The sequence below is a fragment of the Amblyomma americanum genome, chromosome 9 (genome assembly GCF_052857255.1).
Source record: "Amblyomma americanum isolate KBUSLIRL-KWMA chromosome 9, ASM5285725v1, whole genome shotgun sequence".
Classification (NCBI taxonomy): Eukaryota; Metazoa; Arthropoda; class Arachnida; order Ixodida; family Ixodidae; genus Amblyomma; species Amblyomma americanum.
Window position 1 is genome coordinate 27,640,067 of NC_135505.1, and position 15,108 is coordinate 27,655,174.

General features: G+C 45.3%; 2 protein-coding genes across 2 annotated transcripts in view; both read left to right on the plus strand.

Moving 5' to 3' along the window:
* LOC144103262 (Na(+)/dicarboxylate cotransporter 3-like) overlaps positions 1 to 9,659 on the plus strand; it is a 30,527-nt gene extending 20,868 nt beyond the window's left edge. Inside the window, exons 5-6 of the mRNA XM_077636027.1 lie at positions 6,353 to 6,492; positions 9,391 to 9,659. Of these exons, the coding sequence (XP_077492153.1) occupies positions 6,353 to 6,492; positions 9,391 to 9,659 (409 nt within the window). The remainder of the gene's footprint in view (positions 1 to 6,352; positions 6,493 to 9,390) is intronic.
* Positions 9,660 to 11,478: 1,819 nt separating this feature from the next.
* Positions 11,479 to 15,108, plus strand: part of LOC144104433 (solute carrier family 13 member 2-like) — a 46,529-nt gene continuing 42,899 nt past the window's right edge. Inside the window, exon 1 of the mRNA XM_077637423.1 lies at positions 11,479 to 11,668. Within this exon, the coding sequence (XP_077493549.1) occupies positions 11,625 to 11,668 (44 nt within the window). The 5' untranslated portion in view covers positions 11,479 to 11,624. The remainder of the gene's footprint in view (positions 11,669 to 15,108) is intronic.

A 15,108-nucleotide genomic window follows, 5' to 3' on the forward strand; every position in this document is an offset into this window, starting at 1 on the left:
GTGCTGAATAAAAAGATGAGGAAAATTTGATGACTGTGACCAATCAGCTAGCTGCGCTTTATGGTTTAGACCCTCTTTGTGACACTGACGTTGAGGGCATTCATCGGCTTCCTACGAGGACTGATAAGCATTCGCCCATTCTCATTCGCTTCACTAAACGGAAAACCAAAGTCCAATTGCATGCTGACGGCAAAGAAATCAGGAAAAATGACAGCGATATTCGCTTCTATGATAACTAGACAGTTGTCAATAAGGAACTCATTTGGCTCACGCGCACAAAGGCAAAGAATCTTGGCTACCAGTTTACCTGGCAGAAAAATGAAACGGTGTTCACGCGAAAGAAGCCTGGCTATGGTGTTATCATCGTAACTGATGAAAGGGACCTTGATAAACTTCACTAGCCTATTTGCAAGCTAATCCTTTGCCCCAGCATGACAATGAGCATTGACACGGGATCATTTAACATGCGAGTGAAAGAATTTCTGCAGCCTAATAATATTTTTTGTCAGTATTTCACTTCAATGCCGGAAGCCTCCACTACAAGTTGGATGAACTATCCCTTTATCTGGATGAACTTTCCGTTCAGTTCGATGTTCTGGCCTTTACTGAGACGTGGTTTACGCATGAATCTGAAGTGCCACACATTGAAAATTACAGCAGTTTATCTCTGTTTCGAAGCTCGAAACGTGGAGGCGGTGTGTCATTGTTTCTGAAGAGTAACATTATATACCGGAAAGTTCCAGAATATTCTGTCATTAACAGTGATTTCGAGGTGCTAACTGTAAGCTGCCGTAGCATACTTGCCATTGTGGCTTATCGTCCACCTTCTGACAATATTTGCCGGTTCACTGCCTGCCTCGATGAAATATTTGACTACGTGTGACTGAACAACTTGAATGCCGTGCTCATAGGTGACATGAACGTTAATTTATTGTCTGACGACACAACCACGACTGACTTTTTAACAGGACTACATTGCCATAATTTTAAGAATTTATTTGAATCTCTTACAAGACTAGAGGAGAGTTCTAGCAGTCTGATAGACGCTTGTTTCACGAATGACAAAAGCAGCCACTTTTTTTGGTTTTTAACACTTGAATTAAGTGACCACATGACTATTTTTACGTTGCTCCTCCAAAACAATAAGCGGCTTTATTCTGATCATCGAGAGGTCACGTGCAGGAGAATTGAGGATGAAAGTTTAGCCTACTTTCGCTATCTTGCCCTCAGTACATATGTTCTTAGGATGACATAATGAAAGAGACAGACACGAACAAATCGTTTCACGCGTTTATGGAAGTTATAAACAGACTCTATATGCAACCGTTTCCCGTACGTTCTTTCCGGAAAAACAAAAGATGTAGAAAACCATGGATTAGTAGGGCCTTGCATTACAGAAATAAAGAAAAAATTAGGTTGTTGTGGTCTCTGTAAAGACAAAAGATGCTGAGCTATTCCGTTCATTTAAGAATATTAGAAATAAATTCGGGGCTGATATCAAAAGGGCGTGTGCACGGTAATACATAAAAATGTTCGCTGAGTCTAACAGCTAAAAAGATACGTGGTATTCAATAAGGAATTTTTTTGCGCGTAAGAGAAACAACGTCAAACCTCAACTACACATTTACAATAATGTATATAGCGGCATAGATTTAGCAATAAATTTAATAACTACTTTGTTGCCTGTGGTAAACCTTCACATATAGGAGATAATAACAAGGACCCGACAAATTGCATAGGCAGCATATCCGCTCATTCTATTTCTTTATCTCCTTGCAACGAGAACGAGGTAATTAACAACATCACCTCTCTCGGTGATGCTAATTCCCCAGGCGTAGACAACGTCCCAACAAGACCATTTAAATCGGTAGTTGACATTATCGCTAAACCATTATCTCATATATGTAACTACAGGCTGCTTCGCCAGCAAAATAAAATTGCTCGTGTTACCGTTGTGCATAAAGGAGGTGATGCAAATGAACTGACCAACTAAAGACCGATTTTCATCTTGACAGAATTCTCAAAAGTGGCTGAAAATAATAAATAGCCGTTTGTATGATTACCTGAGTAGAAATGAAATAATTGAGAAACAAAAATACGGTTTCGAAAAAAAGGAACAACTGACTCTGCACTATTGCAAACAAAAGAGATTGGTTTTTGGGAGTTTAACGTCCCAAAGCGACTCAGGCTATGAGAGACGCCGTAGTGAAGGGCTCCGGAAATTTCGAGCACCTGAGGTTCTTTAACGTGCACTGACATCGCACAGCACACGGGCCTCTAGAATTTCGCCTCCATGGAAATACAACAACCGCCAACAGCCGAGCGCCATAACCACTCAGCCAGAACGGCGGGCTAGAAAAAAGGAGAGAATTGTTGAGAACACTGCAGATAAGCTTATAACACTAGGCATATTTTTAGATATGCGTAAAGCATTCGAATCTCTTAATTACAGTATATTACTTAGGAAATGAAATTGCTGCGGGATGAGAGGAATTGCACTAGAAATTTTCCAGAGCTGCCTAAGCAACCGGCTTCAGTTCACTAAAGTCAACAATGCAAGCTCGCGCATGGGTCTTGTCATCCCTGGTGTTCCCCAAGAGTATATTTGGGACCACTTCTGTTCCTGCTTTACATAAATGATGTAGTTAACGTACCTCATACCAAAAACATCATAATTTATGCAGACGACACTAATGTATTATCTGCTGGGTAGAACTTGTGGGACATACAGGAAAAGGCGACGCTTGGTTACAAGAACTGGCTTTCTGGCTGAACTCAAATGAACCAACATTAAACGTGGCTAAAAAAAGTACATCCTACTTAGAGCAAAAAACATGAAAGTAGATGGCAATTTCTTCGGCACATTTGAAGAGTCGTCTTACTCACAAAATGCCAATAAAATTCCTAGGCGTCATGTTTGAAGAGCACTTTCCTTAGACAACTCACATGGAGAATATATTCGCCCAAAGATAGCCACATCTGTAGGCGTACTAAACAAATTAAAAACATGTTACCAGAGAAGGTAAAGTTACAAATTTATTGTTCCCTTTTTCATTAGTACCTGTATTATGGTTTACTTGCATGGAGTACAATGGCCAACAGAAACCTGGAAAAAAAATTTCACTTTGCTAGGCGAGCCGTTCATGCCACAGCAAACCTATCCTTCTGTAAGTGCATATCCGACCTTTTTCCAGGTATAACTTCTTAACCATACAGCAAAATTACAAGAAGTAGCTAGCATTATATGTAAAGAATCTCGTTACAGTAAATAAGCACGATTTCGAGCAACAATATCCCATATCAAGCTCAGCTTATATTTCCGGCGAGACAATTACCACGTCTATAAGCCCCGTACAAATTGTGGTTTTCAGAAGCTAGCTATCAGATACCAAATTTATTAAACACATACCGGGTGATTCTAGATTTAGCACTTGAAAACCACACGCGAACACTTTCAGAAACGAAGTTCATACAGTGCAGGCCTCCTAGGCGAACTACACAAATCCCACTCTTGTGTTTTCGAGCACATTTTCAATCTTATGTCTTATGCTTCTTTGCTTCAGTAGTGTATTTTAATTTTAAGTTGCCTCCAAGGCAGTGTTTTGATTGTGGATGGCTAATGCGCAAAATTTCTAAAACTGTTCCTGTTCGCCGCTGAATGTCATTGTCCAGGCCTACAGGCCCTTGTCAGGTGCTTGCAACACCATTAGCCTGTACGTCCTCGGTTTTTGTGTTTCATGAACCGAAGTACACAAGTTTATTAACTGCCGCACATATTTCGGTGGACATTATGGGTTCAGCTAAAGTTAAGGACAACACAGCAGAATTGGAGAGCGTGGCTTCCTAGCCTTTCGGGGATGGGATTTAGGGGCTCTCACACATGTGGTGAGGGCTCCTTGTCACCGGCGGTATCCGCTGCTAAACTGCCGTGGTCGCTTCTTCTCCTATCTTCTCCTATCTCTTTCAATTCTCCTCCTGTCTGCACGTGGCAGTGATTGTGGCTCAGCTTGAGCCAGTGGGCAGGCCCGTGCACTTTCTTTTCATTCTTGTTGCAGTCGCAGCGACAAGAACAAAAACGCTGCGAGCCATGGAAAGGAAAAATATAGGTGTAACGTTAACAGATTGGAGGCGGGCAGAGTGGGTGAGAGAACAAACGCGGGTCAATGACATCCTGGTCGAAATCAAGAGCAAGAAATGGGCTTGGGAATGGCATGTAATCCGAAGCAAGATAACCTCTGGTCCTTAAGGGTAACGGAGTGGGTGCCCAGAGAAGGCAAGCGTAGCTGGTGGCGGCAGATAGTTAGGTGGGCGGATGAGATTAAGGAGTTTACGGGCATACGGTGGGCGCAGCTGGCAAAGGGCAGGGCTAATTGGAGAGACATGGGAGAGGCCCTTGTCCTGAGGTGGGCATAGTATAGCTGATGATTATGATGATGCTAATGGTAATGGAGGTGGTGTGAACTTGGTGCACTTTCGCCCGGTTTTTTTATTTACGAAGGGGCACTTCGGTATATTTTTCGCTGTTTAGAGGAGGCCAATTTTTTTGACATTATGTTCAGTTGGAGTTCACCTTTGGCGTCACATGCAAGCTATATATTCAGTTGATATCATTCTGTATTTAAATGTTAGGGGCTGCTTAGAAACTAAATTACATCCTGGTTAATGACATCCTGTATGGAAAGAAAAAAAAAGAAGGAATGGATATTTGCAGGCGATGTAATTTCAAGCCAAGATAATGATGATGTTCAAGCAACAAATTGTTTTGTGTTGGCGCGCGTGTTTCTAGGTGACCTAAAAATTGGTTGCTTTTTTTAGAAAAGGAAGTGACGCAGCAACTGTCTCAATTATCCAGGTGGACAGCCTAACCACGCTGTAAGGAAAAGGATAAAGGAGGGAGTGAAAGAGGTGCCGTATTGGAGGTCTCCAGAATAAATAAATAAAAATTGGTTTTGACGAAAGGAACTGGCGCAGTAACGGTCTCACCTATCTCGGTGGACATCCGAACCACGCCGAAAAAGAAGGGAGGAAGGTGGGACTGAGAGAAGAAAGAAGAGGTGCTGTAGTGGAGGTCTCCGGAATAATGTCGACAACTTGGCGATCTTTAACGTGCACTGACATCGCACAGCGCACGGGCGCCTGTTTCGTCTAAATGCGCTTTCACTCATTTTTCTGTAGAGCAGTACAATTCCATGAAGAGCTCTCAAGGAAGCCTCTGCTTGGCGGACATTTTAGGGATCATGGTCAGCCAGAAAGGGACCAAGAAAAGGGGTTTCAATAAAGGTGCGACATGTCTGGGATGTTAAAAGACGACAGTTCATAATTATCCTCCAGCCAGAATTATATTAATGCGTTTTGTGAAAGCTGAGATACACGCAGACAAAATTTTAACTTCCGCCTCTTCGCGCCTTTCACTCTCTTCTCGCACACCAAAACGGCGGCGCTCCTCTGCTGGCCCCACTCACTCGGCCCCTCCCCTGCCTCCGCGGGCAGCGGCGCGTGAGCAGTGGCCGCGGCTGCGGTAGCGCGTGACATCAGAAAGAATTTGGCGCGGTGAACCAATGATAACCCCCGGCTGCTGACGTCATTTGCAAGACGTGACGTCTTCTGTCAGGTTTCCGTGCGGAAGCCCAGCACCGTGCGTCGCGGCGAAGTAATAATAACAATAATAATTGGTTTTTTGGGGAAAGTGAATGGCACAGTATCTCTCTCATATATCGTTAGACACCTGAACCGCGCCGTAAGGGAAGGGATAAAGCAGGGAGTGAAGGAAGAATGGAGAAAAGAGGTGCCATAGTGGAGGGCTGCGGAATAATTTTGACCACCTGGGGATCTTTAACGTGCACTGACATCGCACAGCACACGGGCGCCTTAGCGTTTTTCCTCCATAAAAACGCAGCCGCGGCGATCCCCGCGTCATTTTCAAGACGCGACGTCTTCTGTCAGGTTTTCGCGCGGAAGCCAGGCAACCCGCGTTGCGGCGAAGTGCAAAAGCGGAAATTTTTAAAAAATTTTTGTAAATTTCTTGCTCGCTTTTGAGGTGTCATACGCGGCATGGACGCTCGGTGGCCTGCACTCTACGCAGTGCAAGCATTTTTAAAGCCAAGCTGGAACACCCCTTACTGTGGCCCTTTAAGCTATCGTGCTCTTCCGATGAGCAGCACCGTAAAGGTGGCGCACAACTCTGTGCGGAAAGTAGGGTTCTCAGGATCCGGCCAACACTCTCATGCGATATTCTTGTTGGCTGTGTTCTTGAGGACACTACCACCAAGCGAAGCGGTCAATGAATAAATGTGCAATGCCTGCACGGTGGCCATTGGGCTCCCTGTCATGGCCTTTCCTGGTGATCCACTAGACTGGTGTGCGGCACTGTGGTGGGCAGCGTGTTGCTGTGCTTCGTCTTCAACTCGCTGGTGACCGCGCTGCTGCTAGTCGCGCTGGTGGACAGCATCTGCGACGAGCTCTGCCTTGTGCTGCTGGACCCCGTCATCAAAGGTGGGTTCCTCCAAATTGCCCGTCCAGTCTTCGATGCGACGGATTGAGCATTAAGAGCACGCGGTTCACTATTGCACATCGACGCGTCTACATCACTGCGTTTTCGGTCGCGCATTCGTTGCGGGTCTAGCCAGTCAAACTTAACGGAGTTATTCGGGTTTGAGAGTACTGTGAAGGCTCTTTTTCTGCGCAAAAAGGTGACTGTGGCGCATAGAAAGCCGCAAATGAAGTTCCTGATTGCCAAATTTTATCGTGTTATGACGTGCAATAACCTGGTTTTCTCAATTTGTGAAGTGTTCTTTCGCCTACACCTTCTCACGACGTCACCCAAAACAGGGCTCGGATCCCGAGCCACGCTTAAGCACGCCAAAGTAAGCAACGAAGATATCTGCCTGGAGGATGCGTTTTGTGCGTGTGCGACTTTATGACAGAGGGATTTACGGTGTTTGGAAGCGGAACGAAGTATACCGATCCGTCAGAGCGACCGTTTAATTCAAGACAGTTTTCGTTAGTGTTCCAACCCAGAAAAGCCAAGAACTTGTTTGCGAACGCATGCATATATTTGCAAAATTGGTGGGTACTCGGTGGCACTGCGGATCGAACCAGGCACCTCCCAAATGCAATGTAGGCACTCAAGAGACTACGTCACTGCTGCTCAATTCAGGGGCTAGAATGAAAACCTGCTAAGTAGAACGGCTTTGCTCTGAGAAGTCAAAATGTGAGGCGAACGACACCGCAATCTCGGCACCGGTCGCCATGCTGCTTCACTGTTATTGTGATGGGGCTTCCTCACTAACGCGCTGTAGGAGCATGGCACAATAATCGGAGTTACCAGAATTCGCGAGTGAACTGAAGTCATTGAACTCAGTTTGACTCATATTCTTTAAGCATGAAAGCTCCGCGCTTTCAGAAAAATAGCTGATTTGCTGTCTCTGGACGCTGAATTGAATTGAATTGGCGGTTGAAGAAAGGAAATGGCGCAGTATCTGTCTCACATTTCGGCGGACACCTGAACCACATCGTAAGGGAAAGGATAAAGGAGGGACCGATAGAAGAAAGGAAGGAAGAGGTACCGTAGTGGAGGGCTCCGGAATAATTTCGACCCCCTGGGGATCTTTAACCTGCACTGACATTGCACAGTACACGGGCGCCTTTTGCGTTTCGCCTCCATCGAAACACAGCTGCCGTGGTCGGTTTCGAACCCGGATACTCCGGATCGTTGATCGATCAGTGCAGCGTGATCGACGGCTTCCCTGTAGTGCCTCTTGAAAAGCGTACGCTACGAACAGAGGGCTCACAGTATTATAACTTCTCACATTGTGTCACGCGGTGCGTTTAGTCTTAAATAGTGCTTGACTAAACACCTATCATCTGCTATTATGGCGGTGATCATTGGAAGCCGCTATCTTGGGCTGGCAGTACGTTAGCGTCTCTGTGGCACCAAACCTATGAAATTATGTGTGACGAATGCGCAAATCAGAAACTTTCCCTTTACCCGTTGAATTGATTTGGAGGGAGGAATTTCTGGCACCGACAAACCGGTTCTATGGATAAGCCTGAACCAGTAGTCCCGAAAAAAGTTCCAAGGCAGTGCTTCATGAAAAGAAAGTTGAAAAAGTTACGGCAAAGAAGACGCCTCGAACTTCTGTAACCTGCTTTGTGTTTGAAAGCGCCAGTTAAATTAGTGCGAAACACTCGTGCGTACTAACGGCGACCGTACTGTTCCGATATGAGATTAAATTTAAAATAAAAAGGTCAGGGCCAGAGCTCTACAAGCGGTTAAGCACAGCAGCCTTTGAAACCCAGCAGAGTACAGATGTGTGCTGGCGCTACTTGGCAGTCTGGTCGATGTGTTTGTAGAAACAGAACTCAAGACTTGTTAGTCGATTCCAAGTACGACATTTCAGACGCCACATCTTATCCGTGCAGTTTTTATCCAGACAGGGAGGATTAAAGGGGCAGCATTTTGTTGTTGCGAGCTGCAATGTTCTGAATCTGGTTTCCCTCGAGTCGCTTGCGGCCACGACGCCTCTTGTACAGAGGCTGCGTCATACTTCTGACAACTTCCAAATTATACTGAGGCCCACATCCGCAACTGCGTTGTTTGGATAAATTACATCCATCATCAAGTGCTTCGTGGCTTTATGAACAGTCGTGGTTATGAGTCATGAGGCCAAAGGCTTTTCGGTTCAGCCGTATAACTTTTCGGTTCAGGCGTATAACAGAGCCATTACGGTACTATTAAAGGCCGAATGACCTTGAAATGCCAGCAGAAGGTTTCTTCCTCAAGTAAAAAAGCTTCTTGCTTGACTTCTGTTTTTAATGATCCGCTACATGGAGCATTCTAGCAACATTCATTTCGCTGCGCTGAACGCTGCGGCCTTAAGACTTTTGACCAAGACTGTACCTTTTGCTGCCTTTCCTGTAAAAACATTTAATGAGGAATTTTTATCTTTTACTGTGTAGCACCGCCCGCAGTATCCGTTAAGCCTAGCTGAAAAGTGGTTTACCGAGAGCGTCGCCTTGATTGATGGTTATCTCGATCCGCTTACACACACACCGGTCTCGACACATGCACGGGCGAAAGACTGTGCCATCATCCCGGGACCATCCTCTTTAAAAGTGTCACTAGGAAGAAAATTATTCATATCGGGTATCGCTTTCAGTGACTCCTTGTCTTTTCAATGAATCTGCAATTACAACTGAGGACCGCCCAAGCATATAACTGGCTTTGCTCAAACGCTTCATTGCTGCTTCAAATGTACCGTGCCTCAAAATTGATTTGTACAGCAAGTGCGCTTAATCGTTGCCGGCTCGCGGGGTGCACAAGACGAAAAAATTGACAGGAACGATTGTTTCAGCACACTTAACGCTCTCTGCTCTCTTTTCTCGCGGTAGCGCTGCCGGACGGGCGCAGCGAGACCACGCCCGACATGGCTCGCACCATGCGCACCGAGAGCAACACGGGCAAGTCCGGCCCCGACGGACTTGTGCCGCGGGACCCGTCCGTCCTCACGCAGGTGCGCCTTGGGGCCTTTGCTTTCGCCATATGCGCAAATGGGGCGCAGGCAGACTCCGACTCACCGAACACGGGGAGCCCTGCTCAACACATCGCGTTTATCTGCCAGCGGAAAGAGTGGAGTTCCCTGTGGTACGCAGCCCGGTAGAAGCAGAGCGCCGAGACGCATTCGCTCTCTACAAAGCACAAGCGTCTGTTGCGTTACCGCTGGCGTGTTGCTGGTAGCATCGAGCGTGGCTCTATAATGTCATATAAACGAGCATGTTGAATGGTGTTTAGGGCAGCGGTAGGCGTAATTTTCACTCTGGCTTTCTGCTAAAATTTGCCATGCGAATTTCGGTACCTGATTCACGCTACCTCCGAAAAAATGCCGAAGTGCTCTTTGACAATAACCTTAACTGGAAGAATCAAGTGAACAGCGTTTGTAATAAAGCTGCGTTTGGTTGCTACGTCCTTATTAAGGCTAGACAATACTTTCCTCGCAACATATTACGAAGCTTGTACTTCTCATTCGTTCATTGTCATATGAGTTATTGCTGCGAATCATGGGGCCACACATACTCAACTTATCTCACACCTCTGCAACGGTTACAGAAGCGAGCACTAAGGATTATAACATATTCTCCATTGCATCATCCAAGTAACAATCTGTTTGAAGAAGTTCGAGTACTAAAATTTTCCGCCCTACGCGACTACAAAATCTCCCTTCTAGTAAACTGCATGTTAACAACTAACTCTCCACTCCCGATGAGCTTATTCACTTTGCCTGTTCGCAACACAAGACATGCTGCCAATGGTAATTTTAATCTTCCGATCCATCACAACACATACGGTGAGAGATTAATTGAGTTCATTGGGACGAAAGTCTGGAATACATTGCCATTGGAAATAAAGCTTGCCAGAAATTTTAAACTATCTTCTAAATTATATTTCTTGCATAATCAAGTAATCATGTGATTTCCTTTTTGTGTTTCTGTGTTTCTTAAAATGCCGGTGTATACCTTCCTTGTACGTTTGCCAAAATGCCTTGTTTTTGCATGCGATCGGACACTAAATGCTTTTGCTGTGTTAATTCGCTGTTTTCATTTTTTTCTCACTTTACATATTTATGTGGTTGCCTAAATGCCTAAATGACTTGATTTGTATTGGACCGGACACTAGCCATGTAGGCTATCGGTCCAAATATTTTGTACAATTTTTTTTTTGAATTATGAAATAAAGCTTCCTTTGATTGATTGATTGATACCTGATATTGATGAATAGTGCGGTCTGAAAGGTGTAGTCTTGACCCCCGGTATATAATGGACGGTTCGCACTCCAGTGCCTAAGAGCTTAGTCAAAAAAGCTAAACAAAAGTGATTTATATTACTTCGTTCACTTACTCCTACATAGTGAACTCAGTATCACCACGTTTTCTTGTGCTTATGCGAACTTTAGGCCGCGTTTCTGCAAGGTAAATAAGATTTTGGAGAGACCGTTCGCATCACCTGATCTGTTATCGTATTTCGGAACCACTTGTGATGTTTCTACACAAGCCCGGAGCGATGTCTCAAGTGGAATTTCATGAAATGTAGGCCTTGCAGGATTTCTCTTCCTGTAATGTCTTATGTCAATTAAGCTAACTTAACGCTAGTAACAAGGTGTCGTTTACACCAGGCGAGTACCACACCACATTCGCGTCGCATAAAGTTATCGAAATTATTCCGGAGCCCTCCACTACGGCACCTCTCTCTCTCCCTTTCGTCTTTCACTCTCTCCTTTATATATCTGTTTCTGCGCTGAAAAAGGGTACAAATTGACGTATAGCCCGACTTTTCTATAGTAGTACCCTGCACCGACTATTCTACAGCTTTATTCGCGCACCAAGAACACCGCACTAGCCATTATGGAGTGAATTCTTAACCGTATTAACCACTATGCCTGAGCGGACTCGCCCTCATAGATGCTCGCGTCGCAGGCGTCCGGCGCCACCACCTCGGGTGCTGGCCCCGCCCCGTTCCCGGCTCCTTCGCCCGTGCAACGCCGTGTAACTGACGAGCCGGCAAGCTCGCTCTACGTGACGGCCGAGGAAACCACGCTGGGAGAGGGACAGCGCAGCGCCTTCCGACAACGCATGCGCGAGTGCTCCGTGATGCCCGAGGGCAACCTGCACATCCTGTGAGTGCGAAAATTCAGGCGCTAGTAGTGCGTGGTTGAAGATCGACTCACTATACTGGATAAGTGATCGATGATGGCGTGCAAACGATTGACGCAACTTGAAAAGAAAAAAAAATGGCATTGGCTTAGCTCGGCTATGCCAGGGTATACGTAGCGAAAGCAAAGGAATAGCTTGGTTAGCCATGGTTAATCTTGATTGCAAGTCCAGGTTAGTCTGGTTTTCTGGGTAGTTATTGTGACGTGGTTCGTCACGCGGTTGGTCACGTGGTGCGGTGCGACCGCGATGGGAATGCGAGCACGGCGAAACTGCGAGTTCGTGGCCAGTGTAGCTTTCGCTACAAAAATGGCAACGTGAGTACCAGAACACACGAGTAGATGACATCCGAGGCGAATTAAGCAAGGAGTAGGGATGGGGTGCAAGAGAGAGTGTTAAATACTTCCAGTAGCATGAACGGCACTGTTGTACATGACATTATGAGAGAGACCTTTGGCAACAATTTCAATGCAGTTAAAAAGGTTCATTTCTGGACACTGTGCCCACTGCGAAATGAATAGAACATGTACGTAGCCTACCTCTGCGAAGTGCTGAGAAGCAAGATCACTAAACGCCTTGATAAACTCTTCAAGTGTTCAGGTGCACTTCATTCGTATGGAGAAAGAGATGTCTATATTGTTGGGTAGCGGTGGCCACGCCCGACCGTGCCAGACTGAAGCAAACTGCAATACTTACTAAACGGCTTCAAAAATGTCAGATGAGGATGGAAGTTAGTGGACATCTGCACATTACTTAACAGTGCAGTTTTCCTCGGTATAGCGCTGATTACAGCAGAACCGGCAATACTGCTTGGCTGCCATAAATTATTGCAATCCTCCGGTTCACAAATGATCTTACAGGGTGAGAACAATCTGCGATGACGCAGTAAAAAGTGAATAGAAACAAAAGCATGGAAGCCGAGCCCAACGTCAAGTGAAGAAAGGCCGAGCATTCACGGGAATATGCTTAGAATGCCTTTAAAACAGTGTGTACTAGATGTGTACGATGCGATCGGCGTCAGTGGACTGTGCCGGCTTCAGAGATGGTGGTAAGGCTTTCATGGGCTGAAAGTGAAGGACACGCAAAGCTAAATTTATGCGGCCGCAGCAGTTGTATAACGCGTACAGGGATCTCAAGTGATGGGAAGTCCGGGGAAATGAATTTGTCGTAAGAGTGATGCCTAAAAAGATCTTTAAGCTCATTTCGAAAACACTGCCAATAAATTATATCACACTACACAGCCGTGGAACATCAGCTTGGCTTGGAAGTGTAGTCGCCATGCATCTTACTTCATATGGAGGTCCTAAGCTTTGATAAGTGTTCTTTTGCATTGTATATTTCATAGAACTGGCATCTGTACATTTTCTGATTCTAGTTTCACGTGGTCGTAGAAGCTGTCGTGCATCGGCAACCAGTTAGCAAAACATTCTTTTCGAGGAGCACAAAGTTTAAACTCGGCATTCGTAGCGCAGTTATTTCCTGTGATAATAGCTACCTTCCCACATGTGTATATATGCCCGTAGCGTAGTTATTTTCTGTGGCAATCCCCCATGTTGTTATATGCCCATAGCTTGTTAACGTTCACATGAAAATGGATACATATGATAAAAAGACCTGAAAAGCATACGCTCTTTAGACGTGAAAGCTCAGTGCAATTTTTTTCGTTTCCAGTAACCTCACACGACTCTAGTGCACCAAACATACAGCATTGAATTAAGAAATTATCTGTGCACACACCGCCTTTATGCTCGATCGTTGCACAGTTTCACTTCTGGAAAAAATGCTGGCTCCCGACTTACCTGTTTAAGCTAAGTGCGACGCTTTTGCCATTGTTGAGCTTTGTTCAACTTTCGTGAGCTTTTTGTAAGCTTAAATTCGAGGTGCACCCAAATATTCCTGCAGTCATTTCTCGGCTCTCCTTTTTCTATAAGTCGCCTGAGCTGCTTCTTGTGATTCGAGTAGCCACTGGCTCTGTTCGGCGTCCGTTAAAGCCGAACACTTCTACAGGCATCTCTACTGCACGTTCCTCAGGCGGGTTTATCATTCGCGTCTTCTTTCTCGCTCTTGTTCGCATTTCTCGGTCTTCAACTGTTTCCACAACACATTAGGCAAGATAATACTGTTTTCGCCACTCTGTTTCGCTTTGGCGCCTAGTTATATTCACAGGACTGGCTGACTGACGTTGGCGCTAATCCTTGTTGCTGTTCAGGTAGCCGTGCACATCATTCGGCTTCGGAATTTGCCGTAGGACCGGCTTCATCCAAGATTTAGCGCTTGCTGCACTGTATGATCCTCAACGATTTCATGCTTTGCCTCGTATTTCTGGCATTTCAGTATGTACGCAGATGCACAAAAGTCCTCCCTAAAGCCAGCAACAAAATTCCAATAAGGAAGGGCGCGATGCAGGGCGACAAGATCTCGCCAATTCTATTCACCCCTTGTGTACAGGAGGTATTTCGAGGCCTGAAATTTGAACAGCTGGGTATAAGAGTTAAGAGGAATGCTTAATCAGCGATTCGCTGATGACATAACTTCGACAAGTTACTCAAGAGATGAACTGCAAAGCACGATCAATGAATTAGAAAGACAGAGCTGAACTGAGTGTCTAAAAATTATCATTTAGACCAGACAATTTAAAGTTCAGCAGTTTCGCATGGCAACAGCAGTTCACAATTGGTAGCAAGGTGCTAGAAGTGGTATGGGAATACATCTACTTAGGGCAGGTAGCGACCTCTGATCCGAATAATCAGAGGGAAATCAATAGAAGAATAAGAATTAGGTGGAGCACATATGGACGGTTCTCTGAATCATGAATTACAGTTTATTAATATCCCTAAAGAGGGAACTATACGACACTTTATGTTACCGGTACTCACCTTTGGGGCAGAAATGTGGAAGCTAACAAGGAAAGGTTCAGCTTAGTTAAGGACAACGCAGTGAGCTATGGAAAGGAAGATGATGGGTGTAATGTTAAGGGACCAGAAGTGGGCAGAGTGGGGGAGGGAACAAATACGGGTATTATACTTTCATGCTTCGTCGTTTCTGAAATCATGTTTCTTCGACTCCAGAGAGAACTAGCAGGTATCTTCCCGGGCCGTCCTAACGCCTACTTCTGCAGGACACTCTCTAATGATAGCTGTGATATAATTGTTCATAGGATAAACATTAAGGTCGTCGTCCTCAGTCAAATCCTAATAACTGATCTGAAGCTGTATCCTGATTTCTCTACTTTCCCTCTTACCGCTAGTTCATTAATAGGCGTCCGCTTCACTAGTTTTATCCGTTACCCTTTCAAGTCTAGGTAAAATAGAGATCTTACCATGCTGTGGCTGCTATAACGCTTAATTCCGAGGACCTCCATATCCTGCACGATACCAGGGTGGGAGCATAGTATGAAGCCTATTTC